This window comes from Sinohyriopsis cumingii, chromosome 1 (genome assembly GCF_028554795.1).
Source record: "Sinohyriopsis cumingii isolate HCF-2022 chromosome 1, ASM2855479v2, whole genome shotgun sequence".
NCBI classification, from domain to species: Eukaryota; Metazoa; Mollusca; class Bivalvia; order Unionida; family Unionidae; genus Sinohyriopsis; species Sinohyriopsis cumingii.
In genome coordinates this window covers 90,279,976-90,297,423 of record NC_142961.1, presented here as the reverse complement: position 1 = coordinate 90,297,423, position 17,448 = coordinate 90,279,976, and the positions used below count along the sequence as shown (strand labels likewise).

The 17,448-nt window shown below is 36.5% G+C and overlaps 1 protein-coding gene across 1 annotated transcript in view; it reads right to left on the bottom strand.

Annotated features, from left to right (window-relative positions):
- Positions 1-16,614, bottom strand: part of LOC149807324 (digestive cysteine proteinase 1-like) — a 37,916-nt gene extending 21,302 nt beyond the window's left edge. Inside the window, exons 1-3 of the mRNA XM_089965366.1 lie at positions 16,518-16,614; positions 4,358-4,519; positions 284-456 (exon numbers count right to left, since the gene is read on the bottom strand). Of these exons, the coding sequence (XP_089821492.1) occupies positions 284-456; positions 4,358-4,519; positions 16,518-16,569 (387 nt within the window). The 5' untranslated portion in view covers positions 16,570-16,614. The remainder of the gene's footprint in view (positions 1-283; positions 457-4,357; positions 4,520-16,517) is intronic.
- Between the last annotated feature and the right edge of the window lie 834 nt (positions 16,615-17,448).

Below are 17,448 nucleotides of genomic sequence, written 5' to 3'. Positions count from 1 at the left end.
CCATGGGACAGAAGGAGCATACACCCGGGAATGAGACTGTTTTATAGTGAAATTTGTAACACAAAGTCATATTATCTTACCACCGCCTAATAAAATGGGATCCATGACCATGTCCAGTGCATAACAGGAAGGGTGTTATAATGACAGGCCTTAGAACAGAAAGTGTTATAATGAATGGCCTTATCACAGGAATTGTGTTACAAAGAAGGGCCTTATAACAGGAACAGTGTTATAATAAAGGGTGTTTAATGATTAAGTCCTTTATTTAACAGATCATACAAACCTGGAAACCTGTGAGATCTGGAAGACAGCCCTGGACAGTGATTGGCGCATCTGATGTTCCATTCACCTGAAAACACATCTGTTTATTTTTGACATTGTAGTCAGACATTGGTGCCAGCTTGTATGAGATACCAAATGTATCCATATCTGCTCTCAAAATTGTCACAACCATGCCTGCAAAAAGAGTGATTTTACTGAATTATCAATTATTGTCACCTGCATCTTTGTACAGTCTAGTCTGTGATTGAATTCAGCTCCATCTACCTGTATATACATTTTGAATGTAATGTGTGAAATCTCATTAAAACCTAAAAAGTATTGCCCATTTACCTGTATATAAAGATAATCTGTGGATAAAGGACAGTTTCTACCTGTCCAATAGGTGACCTTTATTAACAGCTTTGACAATAACACCACATCGATAGTTTGGCCTCATTAATCTGATACAAAATGTTCACAGGACATTTGAAAAACACAATTTGGCAATATATATGTACATAGCAGATTTTATAGTGCCCCAGCATAACAGTGGACCTAAAGATAGAGCCTGAAAATGTATAACTGAATTATAAATAAATGTAAACATTAAGTACAAAAAGAAAGAGAAAAGTAATGAAGTTAAAATGTAAAATGTGTACTAAGATAATGGTAAAAATCTTAAAGACTGAGTAAAAATTTGTCAAAAAGTTCTAGATTTTCTCAGATTGATGCCACTCTCCAATAATGGGTTTGCTGTTCTTAAGTTTGAAAGTTTTCATTCCACATGTTCTGCTAAGGATGATGAACTTACAGATTTATATACGTCAGTATATGGAATCATCCATCTGGAAACAGGTGACTGCATGGCGGCATTGGCTGCTTTATCTACCTTTTTATTACACTTTACGCTGATAAGACTTGGCAGCCAACAGTACAAAATACTCTTCCTGACTGTATGAGCAAATTGGAACTCCATAATATCTTGGATGTAAATGGGTGTCAGACTTAAGATTTTACGATTTTGCTAATATTTTAATATTGAAAGGGAGTCTGAAAAGGTGATGAAATTTGTTCTTTGAGAGGTTTCAATATAGCTCAAAGCTTTTATTACAGCTGTAATTTCTGCAGTAGAAACAGAGGCTTTATCCACAAGCCACAGATGGTGGCATAGGATGTTACAATGGCAGCTTAACCATTTTTTCATCTTCAAAGGGTCCATATAAAAAGCCATGATAGTAGACCCTGATTTCATTATATGTACTCTGAAAAAATGAGATTTTTTTTCACATGTTTTGAATTGGCAAAGATCAAATGTAAAATTTAGTCAGATGTTTGTTGACAATCCAGCAGTAACTTTAGAACACAGAATTGTACAGTATTTACAACACCGATTTTTGTCATTTGCTAAAATCTCAGCTTCACTATATTTCCAAATTATATAAAATACAGATTAGAAATCAAAGACCCCAAATTTTTCCAAGCAAAATATGTTTCTTCAAGAATACTTAAACAATCATAATACATTAGAAGTAATTCTCCTAATGTATGATGATCAAGTAATGTATTTGAAGAAGAAAACAATTTTTTCTAGTAAAATATGTCTTTTCAAGAATACTTCCCCAATCATAATACCTTAGGAGAACTACTACTAAGATATTATGATTCGGTAATGTATTTGAAGAAGAAATGAAAGTTATAACAGTGCATTTTATGACACACTGACTGAAAAAATTAAGAGGCAAAAGTGGACCTGATATCTCTCACCTGTCTTACATAACAGCTGACCATCTTAAAAGCAGTTTTATGTAGTATTGTAAGAAGATATCTCTGTATAAGCTAACTCCCAAAATTTATATATTGATTTTACATGTACCTATTTATAATATCCGGATAAATCTTCATTCTAAAGATGAAGATATAATTAATATGCACATACTCAAATCATCTGGGATCTTCAGATGTTAATAAACAAACTGATAAAAAAATATGCTTTCTAGAGTGGTAGGATGCAAGACCAACTCATTCATACGTATTAATCTCACTCGTTACTGAAACTGTCCAAGATCCTGATGAAGGAAGCATATATTCCAAATTGGATCAAAATCTGACCACAAATACATCTTTTAAATTGGTATCAAGCTAAGCCAAACAGAAACAAAATTACATCATCAAAATGCATGGATTGAGCTCATTAAACTCATCAAAGAGCTCGATTTAAAACTTTGATCAAACATTTAGCAAGAAATATAGCTCTGGAGTTGTGATAAATCCAGTCAATCAGATGCAAGATCACCTCATTAATAAAATGGGTCTCACTCAATACTGAACCCGTATGAGATCTTGATGACATAAGTATATATTCCAAATTCAACCAAATCAGATCACAAACAGAGCCTCCAGAGTGGTAACAAGCTCAGCCAATCAGATGCAAGAACATTTTATAAACTCATAATTCCCAACCACCATGATTACACATATTTTATATACTTAATCTCCCACCTGCACCAACAATGCGGAACAGTTTACCTTGTTTGTGTATCAGGAGCTGCATCTGTGTGGTCATATTAGTGTAGGCCTCTATTCTGCATGATGAATTAACAGAGCACAGACCATTCATAGATTTCTAACCATCTGTTTATTATGCATTATGTTTAACTAATCTAATTTCAGCTTGTCTCAAGAGATAATAAATTAATATGTGTGGATATCACTCATTACTGAACCCTACAAAGATCTTGTATTTCAAGTTTTATTAAAACAGGATTAGATATACACTGTACAACTTCCGGACAGGTATCATGCTTGGCCAATCTGATTCAAGATAATTCTATCAATAAGCATGAATGTTCCTTATTACTGAATTCATTCAGGATTTTAATGCTACAACCCAATATTACATGACTTTGTATAATTAGATTCGGAAAGCATGAATGTTCCTTATTACTGAATTCATTCAGGATTTTAATGCTACAACCCAATATTACATGTATAATTAGAATCGGAAAGCATGAATGTTCCTTATTACTGAATTCATTCAGGATTTTAATGCTACAACCCAATATTACATGTGTGATTAAAATCGGATCAGAACTATGGGCTCCAGAATAGTAACAAGCAATTTTTGATGGATGGATGACTGCACAATGAATGGACAGCTATGGTGTAAGCTACCTGGGTCTAATGGTCAAGTGAGCTTAAAAGACAAAATAAACAAAATCGATGGTTTCTTTACATGTATTGCATAACTGAAATTACAGAAGCTATATGATAACATATACATAATCTCCTCAAAATAAACAAATACTGACCACTAATTTGTTTTATACCAGGGATGATGAGTAATGTCACAAATTTTGATTATCAGATAAATAGGCCTGTATTTGAAAGAGTAGTTCCTATCAAGGACTACTGGGATAGTACAATGTGGTGAGTAAACATCTCTTGAAGAATTAGGTAAGAGTTAGAGCCCATGCAAGTTGTTTTTAAAACAAAGAAAAATACATGTACTCAACCAGCAATTATAAATCTAAGGTTTGAAACAGCATGTGTCAAACCTGATTGAAAACTGAACAAATAAGTATGTGGTACATCTGGTGTTAGCTAAAGCACATGTCCAGGCACTTCATCTGGTTGCATTTTTGCTTTTTCAACATCTACATATATGAAGCAGTGTGCAATACCAAGGAATATGCAACTTTATTCATTTTTCTATATTTATTAAATATTTTTATCCTATATTGAGTATTTTTATATGGTAATATAGAAGGTGTATAAAAGTAGTATCATGTACCACTCCACTTGGCTCTGTAAATTCAGTATTTGGTTTTAAGAATTCTGGTAGCCTATGGTGCAAGATTTATCACAACCTCATAATGTTTACAAATTGATAATATCTACCTATACATATAATATATAATTATCTAATAATAATTAATAAAATCAATATTGCTTTTTACCTGCAAAGTAAACAATCCTGCTTTTTTCTGGCATAAAAATAAATCCTGCTTCTTGCCTACATAGGAATCATTCCTGCTTAGTAACTGCAGAGTAATCACTCCTGATTTTCACCTGCATAGTAGTCAATCCCGATTCTTACCTTCATAATAGTCAATCCTACTTCTTTTGTTGGCCGCATCATAGTAGCAGCTGATCGGCTCCTGTATCTCTGCATATGGCAGACTTAAAACTCCCATCACAGTGTACGTGTCCCCCCATTTTGGTGGTTCATCATTCACCGGAGGGTAACTCAGCACTACACCTGTAAATTAAGTTAGTAACTGGGATGAAAATCCAATGTGTAATCAGTAATTACACAGCTCACCTCTAAGAGCATATGGTAATCTCCAGCAGCCATTGTAAACATCATTATGCACAAAATAAAACTGAAAGTTAAGTGATCTTGACAAAAAAGATTAGCTCCTTTTCTACAAAAAAAAGGTGGATTTTTCTACTCTTATTTTTTAGAACTGTACCTTTCAATCGCACTATATATAATCAGTATTGTGTTGACATTACACCATATACATACATGCAGCAACAAGGCATAAAAGACATCCAACAATAAAAAATTAACCTTCTTTTCAAAGATATCTAAATGAAGTACTATATTGGGTTTATACAACCAGAGATTCATTTTGTTTTTCTGTTCTTGTTTATATAAATCATTGTTCTTAAAATCAGCTTGTGAAGCCGTCATCATTGTCCACCCCTTGTAGCCAGATTTTCTTGTGTTAAAGTTGCAGGCTTGTTGACAATGGAAGCAGTACAACTCTCCTCAACTTTCTAGATGTGAGCTAATATAATACACTACATACACAGAACAATGAATACATAACAGAAATACATGTAGGTCTACAATTATAATAATAATTAACAATTATTATTATTACTACTATTTTAATATCAACAACAACTCTGAAGAGGACAAAGAACAGATGGACCCACCGCTCCGCTGGCCTAGTGGTTAGAATGTCTGCCTCAGAAGCAGAAGGTTATGGGTTCGAACCCTGGCCGAGTCATACAAAGACTTACAAAAATGGTACTAACGGCTGCCTAGCTAGGTGCTCAGCATTAAGAGGTTAGTGTTAGGACTGGTCGACCTGGCATCAGGATAATGTGACTGGGTGGGACATCATGCTACGTGTCTGCGGCATGATGCCCCAGTGCTAGACATCACTTTAAACTGCCATACCATCAGTCCTGTGTCCAGAATAGACAGGAGCTTCACAACAAAATCTAACCACAATCAGGAGACTATTCCTTCCACTGAAAGCAGTGGTCGCCATAAGTGATACTGACCCATCTTGTCAAAAATGCCTGTAGTTCTGGTCCACTGATATGTATTTTGCTGTTTCTGTCTGACATCATTAATGCAGTGAGGAATCAAGTCTCATAAGAGAGGTGAACAAATGTTGAGAGCAGTCGATCGTATTAATCTTTATTTTGTCCAATGTCCTCTCTTCCATGATAATGCAGGGTGTCAGAGATCGTGGAACATTAGCCTCTGATTGTGACTGGTACTTACTGTGTCTCATCAAAAAGCAGTAGGAAGTTGACATCTAAATGAGAATCCTGGGAGTGACATACTCCAATGGCTTCCTGGATTGATGGAAGCAGGCATACCTCCCCCCTCCCCCCCCGTGCTCCCATTAGTACAGATTGATTTCCAGATGTTGTACTTGCAGGAGTATATCCGACATGAGCCAAGTGAGGCTGCCTCATCTTCTGACATGTAACATCAGATTTGTGCATACTTGTACAGAATGTGATAGGTCGGCCCAAAAAAGAAAGTTTGGCACAAAAAACAGGTTGCTCTAAGAAATGTATACATAGGATTATCATCAGGAAACTAAAGAATATCTGTACTGGACACCAAAAAAGGTGATTATATGATGATTATCATGGAAGTACATATTCCTCCAACAAACAAGTCTAAACATCTTGACCTTATTTTTCTAAATACGGTATACAATAAAATGCAAGTCTTCCAATTACTGAGTAAGATTTATATGATGAGATTAAAACTGTTCTGAGTAATATTCAGCAAAGAGAGGTGTCAAAACACGTGCATGTAATTTGTCTTTTGATCCAAATGATCCTTCATAACTGCCAATTGATTAATCAGTGTTACTCTCCTTGTCTTCTAAGATGTAACTTAAGCAGGTCTATCTAATCAAAGTGAAGTTTGACAGTATGAACACTGTATAACTGATACCTACTTTGCAGAAATCTATGACAGAAAAGATAATTTTATTGACAAAAAATGAAAAATTATGCATACTTTTAAGTGGATTTTGTTGCACTGGAGAACCCTGTATATACTTTCTTCAATACCGAAGTAAAAGTTGAATAACTGTTAACATGAACAGTATATGCACAGTACTGAAGCACAAGCAGATAGGTCAAAATCAAGATCTTAACTCAGCATTGATACAACTGTAAAAATTGAACATAAATGATACAATGATACAAATCAGATCATCTTCATCAGAGACCTTGATCTTCTAGAAGAAACTGAATGACTTTTAACAAAACTTCAACAATGATCCATCTCTGTGTTCCTACAAGGTGGCTTGAACCATAAACAGACAGATCATTTTAAAAACTGTCTCCCAAAACCACAAAATGTTATGAATTGAACGGTTTTATTATTATTCAAGTTTTAAAACATCGCCCAATACATAACAAAAACATTTTCTACCTGCCACTAAACAAACTATTCCAGCACAAATTATCCTCATTCTTGATTCCACCATGATGAAGTCATGTGACCAAATGTTCTGATCACATGATGACAACCATGTGGCCTATCAGCTGACAGGGAAGAGACTGCATTGAAGGTCAAGTATCTTTATTCAGCACAATCTTTATTATCTTCAACAGGTAGAATAAACATTATTTTAAAACTTTCTCACAATATACAAACTCTTCTAACAACAAAACTTACACCTGACTTCTCTTCCATTTTTTTCATAAACCCCACATTGTAAAATTAATGTAATTGGCAGGGGTCTGGTGTATGATGAATGTCCCAAGTGGGATCTATTATTAACATGGGTGCATGGAACTTGAGCATGATTACATATCAAAATGTAAAAAAAGCAAATTAATACTTGATCAAGGGAGGTTGTTAGTCCAAACCTTGTCTAAATCTTTTGGGTTTTCTTGATATGTGGGTAAAAGCATCCATCTTAAGTAATTATTAGTCAGAGTATTAACATTACTATTATTATTTTTATAAATGTGAAAGTAATGTTGATGTTGGGGGTTGGGGTTGGTTAACATTCTGGTATTTACTCTTAGCTCTGACACACTGAATATACATAAAATATCTCACAAAGGAAAACAGACATTTTGGGAAATCAGTTAAAAAGTACATAAAATTTAACTGAGATTTCACAATTCATTGTAAATGTTTTGTTTTTCTAAATATTTTAATTTGTTCTCATACAGACATAATATCAGTGAATGTTGTCCTTGGTTTCAAATTTACAAAACTTACTTATTCTCTAAATCTATCTTTATGTAACTTCCTGTTTCAATTTCTAAACCATGTGTAATTCTTACTTGTGTATGGCTTCATCTGAAGTTTGAATTTTTTATGTCTCTAACAAATGACGCAGCTAGAGTATAATACCTGAATTGTAAAATTCAAGTTTTTCATTACTATCTATTTTAATTGTCTAGTGTTGTTCATACTCTGATTACATGATTGTTTTAAAATATTCTTATGTGAAGATAGTTTCTTGTCTTTGATAATAGAACTTATATCTATTTGTTATTAATCTATTATTTGATTTAGATTGGTACTGTATGCTGTGAGTCCTTTAAGGTAGACTCCATAGTGGCACTACAGTTCAGTATTATTCTATCTGGGGAAATATAGTGCAAGTGGTGCTAAAAATTAAGAACTTGTATACTGATATTGGAAATTAAAGGGCATCCTCCCAATTTACCTTTGCTAGCAATGTTGGTACAACTGTCAATCACTATAATGTCATTCATTTATAACACAATTCCTTTACAGAAAGTGAGTAAGATCATCGATTCCAGATTGTTAAAGGTAATTTCGCTTAGTTTTCTGGGTTTAATACAATTGTTCTGCACTTTATAGGCTAAGCATGGTGGCAGAAGAACCAAGGAAAACACTGGGAAGAACCACCCACCCATGGGAAGATGATGGTAAAATTTCTCACAACCCATGTTGGCAGAGCCCAAGACTCAAATCCACGTGGACAGAGGTGAGAAGGCAGTGACCTGTAAAGGCAAATGCCTTAGACCACACAGCTACACAAGGAGTAAAGGCATTACATTTTATTATCAAATATAATGATTTCTCTGTCTATATATTTTCCGGCAACCTTGGTTACAAAACATTGCTGGATTAACAGTTTGCCAGACCAAATGAGGTCACATAATAATAATTCAACAATACAGGTATAAATGAAACAGGTTTATTAATTACTGTACTTGCAAAGAATGTTGCAGTACCACCATTCCCAAAGTGGAAAATCTTAGAATTTTACTGGAACTATAGAGTTAATCTCAAAGGTCTGGAAGTTGAGGGCTGTCAGGATTACTGTGTCACATAGTTGGTTGCCATGGATTTCTGATGCTGCAGGTGGGACATCTGGGGTACTTGAAGATGAAGCCACAGGATTTTCAGATATACTGCTCTGATACACTTTCTTCTTCGATATCTTTTTAAACGTTTCATCCAAGCAAAGTTGTTTCATGTGTTTTTATCTTTCCAGGGATCTAGGAAACACTTAATTGCAAGTGTTTTGATGCATATTTTTTATCTGGAATGCAAAAAATCACACATGCAGGAGTCCTCTGTACATACTTTTGTTTTGCAAACAGGAAACGTTTGTGACACAATAAATATGTTCTAGTCACTATGAAAAATTAGACAATGCTTTTATTAAAGTTTGTTGCTGTCTTCCTCTGAGGAAAGGTTGTTGTCTTTGATGAAGGTGCATGTGTTATCGAAGGCACCATTAAAGGCTCTCTTTGAAGGACCAAACAAATACCCATTTGTTATTGTGGTGGCAACATCAAATAATTGTAAAACATTGAGACAGAATTTTTAAAATTTGCTTAATATATATCAGTGCTTCAAAAGTAATGTTTTAAAACTATTTTTCTGGTACATTTATTTTATATAAAAAAACTGCCATGTCTGGTCAACTGTAGTCATATTCCATTCCCACCTTCAGAGGTGGTCGATTGAAGCTAGTCAGTTGCATGGCTATTTTCATTTTACTAAAGCATAAAGTACCAAGGCCAGACATCAGCATAAGCGGATTATGATATAACAATGCACTGTTAGGGTGGTTTGTTATTATGAAACATGGATTTGTTTATGGAACAACAGATTCCAGTGCATTTTTATATCCATGTTGGCGGCTTCCTGTCATGGTGCCTTTGAATTTCTCCACTCCAACCCTAGACTGTATATAGTTTTTATCAGCCAAAAATGTTGTTGCCAAAAATATCGCCAGATGGTATATTTTGTCGCTAACAAGGAAAATTATTGCAATATGTGAGATTGGTGAAGCCCAGCACGATCCGTAATTGTGTTCATTTCTGATTGAAACCGTATAAATACTGCATGAGACCTCAAAATCGAGACACACTCAGACTTGGTCAAAATGCAATTTGCAAATCTGGACAAGTGTTTTGGGGTTCAACAGAAAACTGATGAATATTTTAATGAGATTCAGAACTGTGCTAAAGTTGCAGGAACTGATAGTTCGGATGGGACAGTAGCCAAGTGTAATAAAAGTATGTGATGCCTGGCTTAGAGTTTGGAATAAAAACTTTCCTTGGATTTACAAAATTCATTCAGATTGAGAAACAAGAGCTATATGGCAGTGGTGTAAAGAATGTGGACATTAAACTTAATGGCAACTACTGGTCCTTCTAATCTATAAAGTTCCATATTTTCTATGCATAAGACATCTGGAGACCACCTATATGCTAGGTAGTCATAAAATCATGAACTGCACACTAACTGAAGCCTGTACAACTCTGCTTCAGGAGTAGAGAAATGTATTTGCAGACTTTGCAGTCCTAGCTGTAATTGTGTTGGTGTCACATCTGTGGCATGACAGAGCGGCTTCGGCGTGCAGAACAAAATCAGTACGAAGGGAAGGTCCAGAATAAAACATGAGACCTTACCACAACTGATGTGAGTCAAAGAAGAGGGACCTATTGTAAAGGAATACAATCCAAAGCCAAGCATCAGAAACGATTCTAACATAATCATGGTGGTAATCCAGCCATTTTTATTAGCACAGTATGTTACTGGGTAAATTTTAACACCTTTCAAAGCCCTAGGGCATTTACTTTTTCCTACTGCCAGTGGTTTACATCTGTGTGTCTGCTGTGTTTGAGCATCTTAAGATGGTAACTATATCCTTAGATTGTTTGAATCCTATGTGCCCTTCTTCATCTTCTATTGTTAGCATCCTTCTAGATGTATATTAACAATATAATGCAGTTTCATCTGCATTATACACCTGCTCATGACTGAGGTGCTCATCAACTACAAGCTTATGAAATTCAACCACAAACTCAGCAGCTCCTTTGTAGTCTGCAGTTTGTTTTTCTCCACACACTTTATGCATGGAAATTCCATGATGCGTCTTGAAACTTTGAAGCTATCTTTCACTATATTCACACTTATCTTCTAATTTAAGACAAAGTTCTTTATAAAACAACTGAGCCTGGTGCATTACCATCCTGCCTGACAAGTCCACTCTGTCACTCTGACGTTGTCGAAACCATTCCAGTCATAATTTGGTCATACTCAGTATTCTTGCCACCTTTCATAGTTTTTCTAATGTTCATTCACTTTTTGGAATCACTGTCTGAATAGAATTTGTCCCTCTGCTTCTTTATATCATAAGCAGTTGATCAACCAATACCATATGTGTCACACAGCTTTCCCATGGAAACACCACAGTCCATTATTTTCAACAGTTCTTCTATCTATAAATATGTTGATGCAGTCACACTTAACTATTAAGCAACGGGTTTGTTTGTGGTCAGAGATAAAGTAAAAACGGAAGTGATAAGACAGTCAGAAGAGTAATGATAGGAAAGGCAGAAATAAGTAAAAGAGTGTCAGTGTACGGTTTTGTCCCTTCATAATCAGACCAATCCAGCTACCATAGCAGTGATGAGATAATGAAGCATAACCATTGTAGCCCTGAGAATCTCTAGGTCCTACTTGTAGCTGACTCATTCATTAGAATGTGATTTTGGAAAGCTCCTGCTTGTGAGATACCAAGTCAGGAGCTTCTGCAATTATTGATGGTAATTTGCTTCAAGTCCCTATTGTACGGAATTTGAAATAATTTGTTGATGCTCACTTTAATTGGAACTTTTTCCTGTGGTTTGCCCTAGTTTGGCTATATGCCAGGGTCAGGTATTTGTCTGCTGGTATGTCCACTAGGTTGTTCGCAATCTTGTACAACATGATCAGCTGGGCCTTGGTTCACCTGGATTCAAGTGATTCCCACTGGAGATGGTTCAACATTGCACTGACAAGCTCTCATCTGAACCACCTAAATCTTATTTATTAGATCTTTATTATGTGGGTTCCACACAGTTGATCAGTACTCAAGACCTGTTCAAGTCAGAGTGAAATATGCTGCACTTTTTACTGTTTCATTGTTGATTTGGAGGTTGTGGCACAGGAAACCAAGGTTACCGTTCCCTTTTTTTCACTATCTTGTCCATGTGCCCTTTCTAAGAGAGGTCTCTGGACAATTCAACCCCAAGATATTTTGTTGCCTGCTCATTGGCTAACTTGTGCCCCTTAAGAGTATATTCGGATAAGACTGGTGATTTCTTCCTGTAACCATTTAGGATTCTGCATTTTTCTGAGTGGAACGACATACCCCAAGTTCTTTCCCAGAAGGCCAGTTGGTTCAGGTCTTCTTCAAGGCTCTCACAATCCTTGGAAGCATTTATTTCCTGGTAGACTATACAGTCATCTGCAAAAAGTTTTGTGTTGGATTTGATACAGGTAGATCATTGATGAACACCAGAAAGAAGATGGGACCCAAAACATTCTCGTGTGGTACCCCACAACCAACTGGTGCTGGGTCTGATGTTGCTCCATCTGTCTATCACCTGAAATCTCTGATCCATTATTGGTTGTTACCCCTGATGCCATAGTGGTACAACTTACAGAGGAATCTTTCATGGGGAACACAATCAAAAGCCTTAATGAAGTCAAGGATAGCAAGGTCATACTGCTTCCCTCTGTCTAAGGATTTGGTGAGTTCATCCACTAGGGTTATGAGCTGTGTTTCACAGCTTCATCTGGCATGGAAACCATGCTTGCAGTCTGTTAGAATGTTAAAGTGATCTAGATGTTGAATCATGCTGCTGACTTTGACATGTTCAAGCATTTTGCAGCAGATACATGTAAGGAAGACAGGTCTATAATTGCTGGCCTTCAATCTTTCTCTATTTTTTAAGATAGCTGTAATGTTTGCTGTTTTCCACACATAGGGACTTAACCTGTTGAGAGGCTCTCCTGGTAAATATAACTCAAATATGGTGCACATTCTTCTGCTAATCTTTCAGGATCCTTGCTGGAATCATGTCTGGTCCTGTGGCCTTCTGAGGGTTGATTTTCCACAACAAGCTGTATACACCTCCTTCAGTAACTTGAATGTCAGGCATTGGTGGGTAATGATCTCCAAGTAGGCTTGGTAGATCACTCTTTTCCTCTTCGTTGTATGTATCAATATTGACTGGTGTTTATGCTTGACACCACCAGTGACACTTGCATCTTTAATTCTAAGAAGCCATTGCTAGGGTTAAATGTAAGTAAAATAAGCTAAGAATCACACAAAATACAAGTATCACCACAAACAGTTGCAGTGTAAACAATCCGAGTGCACACCCAGTAAATTAATTTGGTGGTGTTAGCAATTTAAAGTGTCCTGTCATAATTCTGTCCAGAGTAAAAGGGGTGCCTGACCATCCATTGCCGGAAAATCAGTGGTTTACCTGTATATATATAAATAAAACAGATACATAATAGCACAGCAAATATAACTATTTTATTGTTTTTGATCTGAGGAAAATCTTATTTTTTTACCTATTAAAATGAAATAAAGGAAAACAACAGATTAATTTGAATATGCTCAGAATGTTCCATTTCCTGTGTTAATCTTCACAAAAAAATCCCTGGGTGAGGATCCTCAGACCCTCCCAACCACCAACAGAAGTGGGAAACCCCATCCCACCCATGTCCATCACTGCCCTAATCTCAAAATTGCTCCTGTGCCCTTGTGAATAACTGAATAAAAGAAAATAATTCTGGAATATTTAATATTCATTGCATAAATTAATAAATCCATGACATGAGTGCCTGTGACAAAATGTATTTCACTTCAATACACAAGAAACCGATAATAATGCTTTCATCACCACTTTTTGACCAGGTTGGTGTCACTGGGACCCACTTTTTCATATCTCGAATAAACACTGCTGTAAGGTAAACAAGATAATAATAATAATAATGAGGACTTTGCATAGCACCTAATCTTTAGAAGCTCTAAGCGCTTTACAACATTAGACAACAACTATAACATAATTGTTGTTGTTGTTGTTGTGGGGTTTAACACCATTTTTCAGCACACGATAGGCTATGTACGGCGGCCAGTATTAATGGTGGAGGAAGAACCCCAGGAAGAACCACCAACCCACGACAAGCTACTGGCAAGCTTTCTCACATACCCACACTGGTCGAATCCGAGACTCGAACCCACGTAGACAGAAGTGAGATGGCAGTGATCCGTAATGGAGAGCGCTTTAGACCACTCGGCCACTCGGGGCCCCTTCAACTATAACATAAAAAACAAATATAATGATATGATTACAAAAAACAAACACTTTAAAATTAAAAAACAAAAAACATGCTGAAAATATTTAAGGTAGGAAACATTATCAGGTCTTTAAGTTTGTTCTTGCAGTCGAAATAAGTGAGTTTTAAGAGCACTCTTGAATGGGATCACTCTGTCTTTGTGTCTAAGTTCAGTGGGCAATTCATTCCACGTTGCTGGGCCCTGGTATGCAAAAGTACATTGTCTATATGACTTCGTTTTCATAGTGGGAATAATGAGTATACGATTGTCAGAAGAGGAGTGTAAGTATCTTGCTGGTGTGTACACATGGGTGAGGTAGGATAGGTATCTTGGACTAGAGTCCATCAGTGAAATGTAGCACAGAGAACATATTTTGCATTTGATTCTGGATCAAATGGATAGCCAGTGTAGGGTACAGAGCAGTGGGGAGGTGTGCTCTGATCGTGGTACTCTAAGTATGATCCTAGCAGCTGTGTTTTAAACTTTTTGAAGTTTCTGGAGTAGATATTGAGATGAACCAGACAGAATTAAGTTACAATAGTCCAGTCTTCAAAGTACTAATGAACACACAAGTGTTTTGGTGGCATCAACTAAAAGATATTTGCGAATGGAGCTGATGTGTCTCAGCTCAAGATATGCAGCCTTGCATATGTTCATGACATGTTGGTGCAATGTGAGAGTACCGTCCAGAGTAACACCTAGGTTTCATACTGACTGTGTGAATTTAATATTGGTGTTGCTGATATTTATTGTTTGAGGTAAAAGATGTGAATGAGAAAGTCATTGTGCTGTGATCAGAATGGCCTCAGTTTTATCATCATTCATCTGCAGCTTGTTACGTGTCATCCATGATTTCATGTCAGAAATGCACCTCTCTACACCGTGGATGGCAGCATCAACTTCAGTTTGGTGGCTAGATTTGTATATTTGGTTGTCATCAGCATACAACTGGTGATCACTGGATGTTGATCTATGACACTTGAGAGCAGCTGAGTGTATAGAATGAAGAAATCAGGTCCAAGAACAGACCCATGTGGAACACAACAACATAGATTAACTTAGCTGGAGTGTATTCCATTTTCAGATACAATTTGTGTCCTGTTGACCAAGTAGGACTTGAACCACAGTAAGGCTGTATCATGAATGCCAAATACATGCTGGAGACGGTGAAGTAATATATCATGGTCTATTGTGTCAAATGCTGCAGACAAATCAAGGAGTGTGAGGACTGTAATCTTTCCACTATCCAAAGCAGAGAGAATGTCATTAACTACTTTTGGAAGAGTAGTTTCAGTACTGTGGCAAGGGCGATATGCAGAATGTACATTGCTAAAAAGATTGTTCGAATTCAGATGAGATACAAGCTGGGATAGAACAACCTATTCTAAGATTTTTTATATGAATGGGAGATTATAAATTGGGCAGTAGTTCTTTAAATCATCATGGTCGAGTGTTGGTTTCTTCAGCAGAAGCTTTCCAACTGTAGTTTTGAAAAATGATGGAAATTCTCGAAGGAGAGAGAGGTATTTACAACATCAGTTAGTGAAGGCAATACTGGATCTAAGCACTCAAGCAGCAGTGATGTTGGAACTGGATCAAGTTCACATGACGAATGTACATACTAAATCCATAGAGACAGGTTCAAATGCTACTAATGGTTGCCGCTGAAATTCGGTATAGCAACTGTATGGCGATGACAAGTCAATTGAAATTGTGTTGTCAAGCTTATCTCTAATGGTTTGTACTTTGTCACAGAAGAAATCTGCAAATAGGTCCGGAAGGTCGACTGGAGAGAAGGTAGTTGGAAGCACAGGTGCTCGACGCGAGCTTGATGTTAAGAAAAAAAATAATAATCTAAAGGAAAAAAAATCATACAGAGTGACAAAAATACCTTAGATTACCCCCATGACCCGTTCTGACATAGGACCCTCTCTATCATAATATATATTTATCTATTTTTCTTCCGGTATAATTTTGGTTTTTTATTCCGGAATTATCAGTGGTTGTTCCGGTAAATAGTTGGACCGGCAAAATAGTAATGTGCAATCAATGACTTTTATCCGAATTTCTAAATTCAAGTTGGTTTTAACTACAGGTGTTTAACGTTAAATAATGTTCATTGTTTTGTAGATCTTATCCGGTATAATCTGAATTTGCTGGGTACAATCCAGAAAAATATTAAAGACATATAACGTCAAGCGCGTGTGCTGCGTTTTCAACCACATACAGCGTTCTATGTTCACAAAAACGGATCACTTGAGAAACTATATTAGAAAATCACAACATGTTACGAACTGAAGCGTCTAATCTATATTAAATTTTATAATAAAACAGTCACAATATACAAAAGAAAGCATTTTCTACCTGCTAATAGGCAAACTCCGGCAATAAACGTCCTCATGATTGAAGCCACCATAATGAAGTCATATGCAGTTATTAATAGGACTAAATCATGTGCTGATCATATGATGGCCATCACGTGACTTTTCAGCTGACCGGGCTAAGGGGGGGGGGGTTGCTTTTGAAGACTAAAGCATATTCCAACATTATTAATTAAAGACAAAAGCATATTATCTCAACAAAGAAAAACAAATACATATTATCTAAAGAATTAGCCTATTATAAAACGTTCGAACAATGTACAAAACCTTTCATACAAGATCACGTGTGTTTCTATTCCAGTATTGCACACAACCCCACCTCTGTCAGATTGACGTGACTTTTATGTGGGAGAGGGGCAGTGGCGTAGCTAGGGGGGTGTGGGGGGGTGCGGACTGCACCGGGTGGCACCATCAGAGGGGGTGACACCAAAATGACATTACCAAGGATTCTGTATGGTCTGTTTCGGAAGGAGGACCATGGGGGTGACACCATGAGCTACCGCACTAGGTGACACCAACCCGAGTGACGCCGCTGGAAAGGGGTGGTGCTTGGGTATGGTAAGTGCCAAGAATATGGATCATGTATTAATCGGAGTGTGTAGAACTGTAAAACTCAAAGCTAAGAGAGAGAGAGAGAGAGAGAGAGAGCAGACCTTTTGCTGAAACGCCATTTTTGAAAACTAAAACCTCATACGAAAAAATTGAAAAATATAAGCGTAATAACTTATCGAGAGTGACTCTAATTGGGTTAGTTTATTTTGTTACTTTATCTTTGTCGTTTGTGTTATTTTAAAAAAAGTATGCGTGTTTTCGTTTACCCACCGGACGTTTCACTGAGGTTGCACCCTCTATCAATCAAATATCTTATTGTGGGATAGTGTAAATTTATTGTTAAAAATCCGTATGGAGCAGAT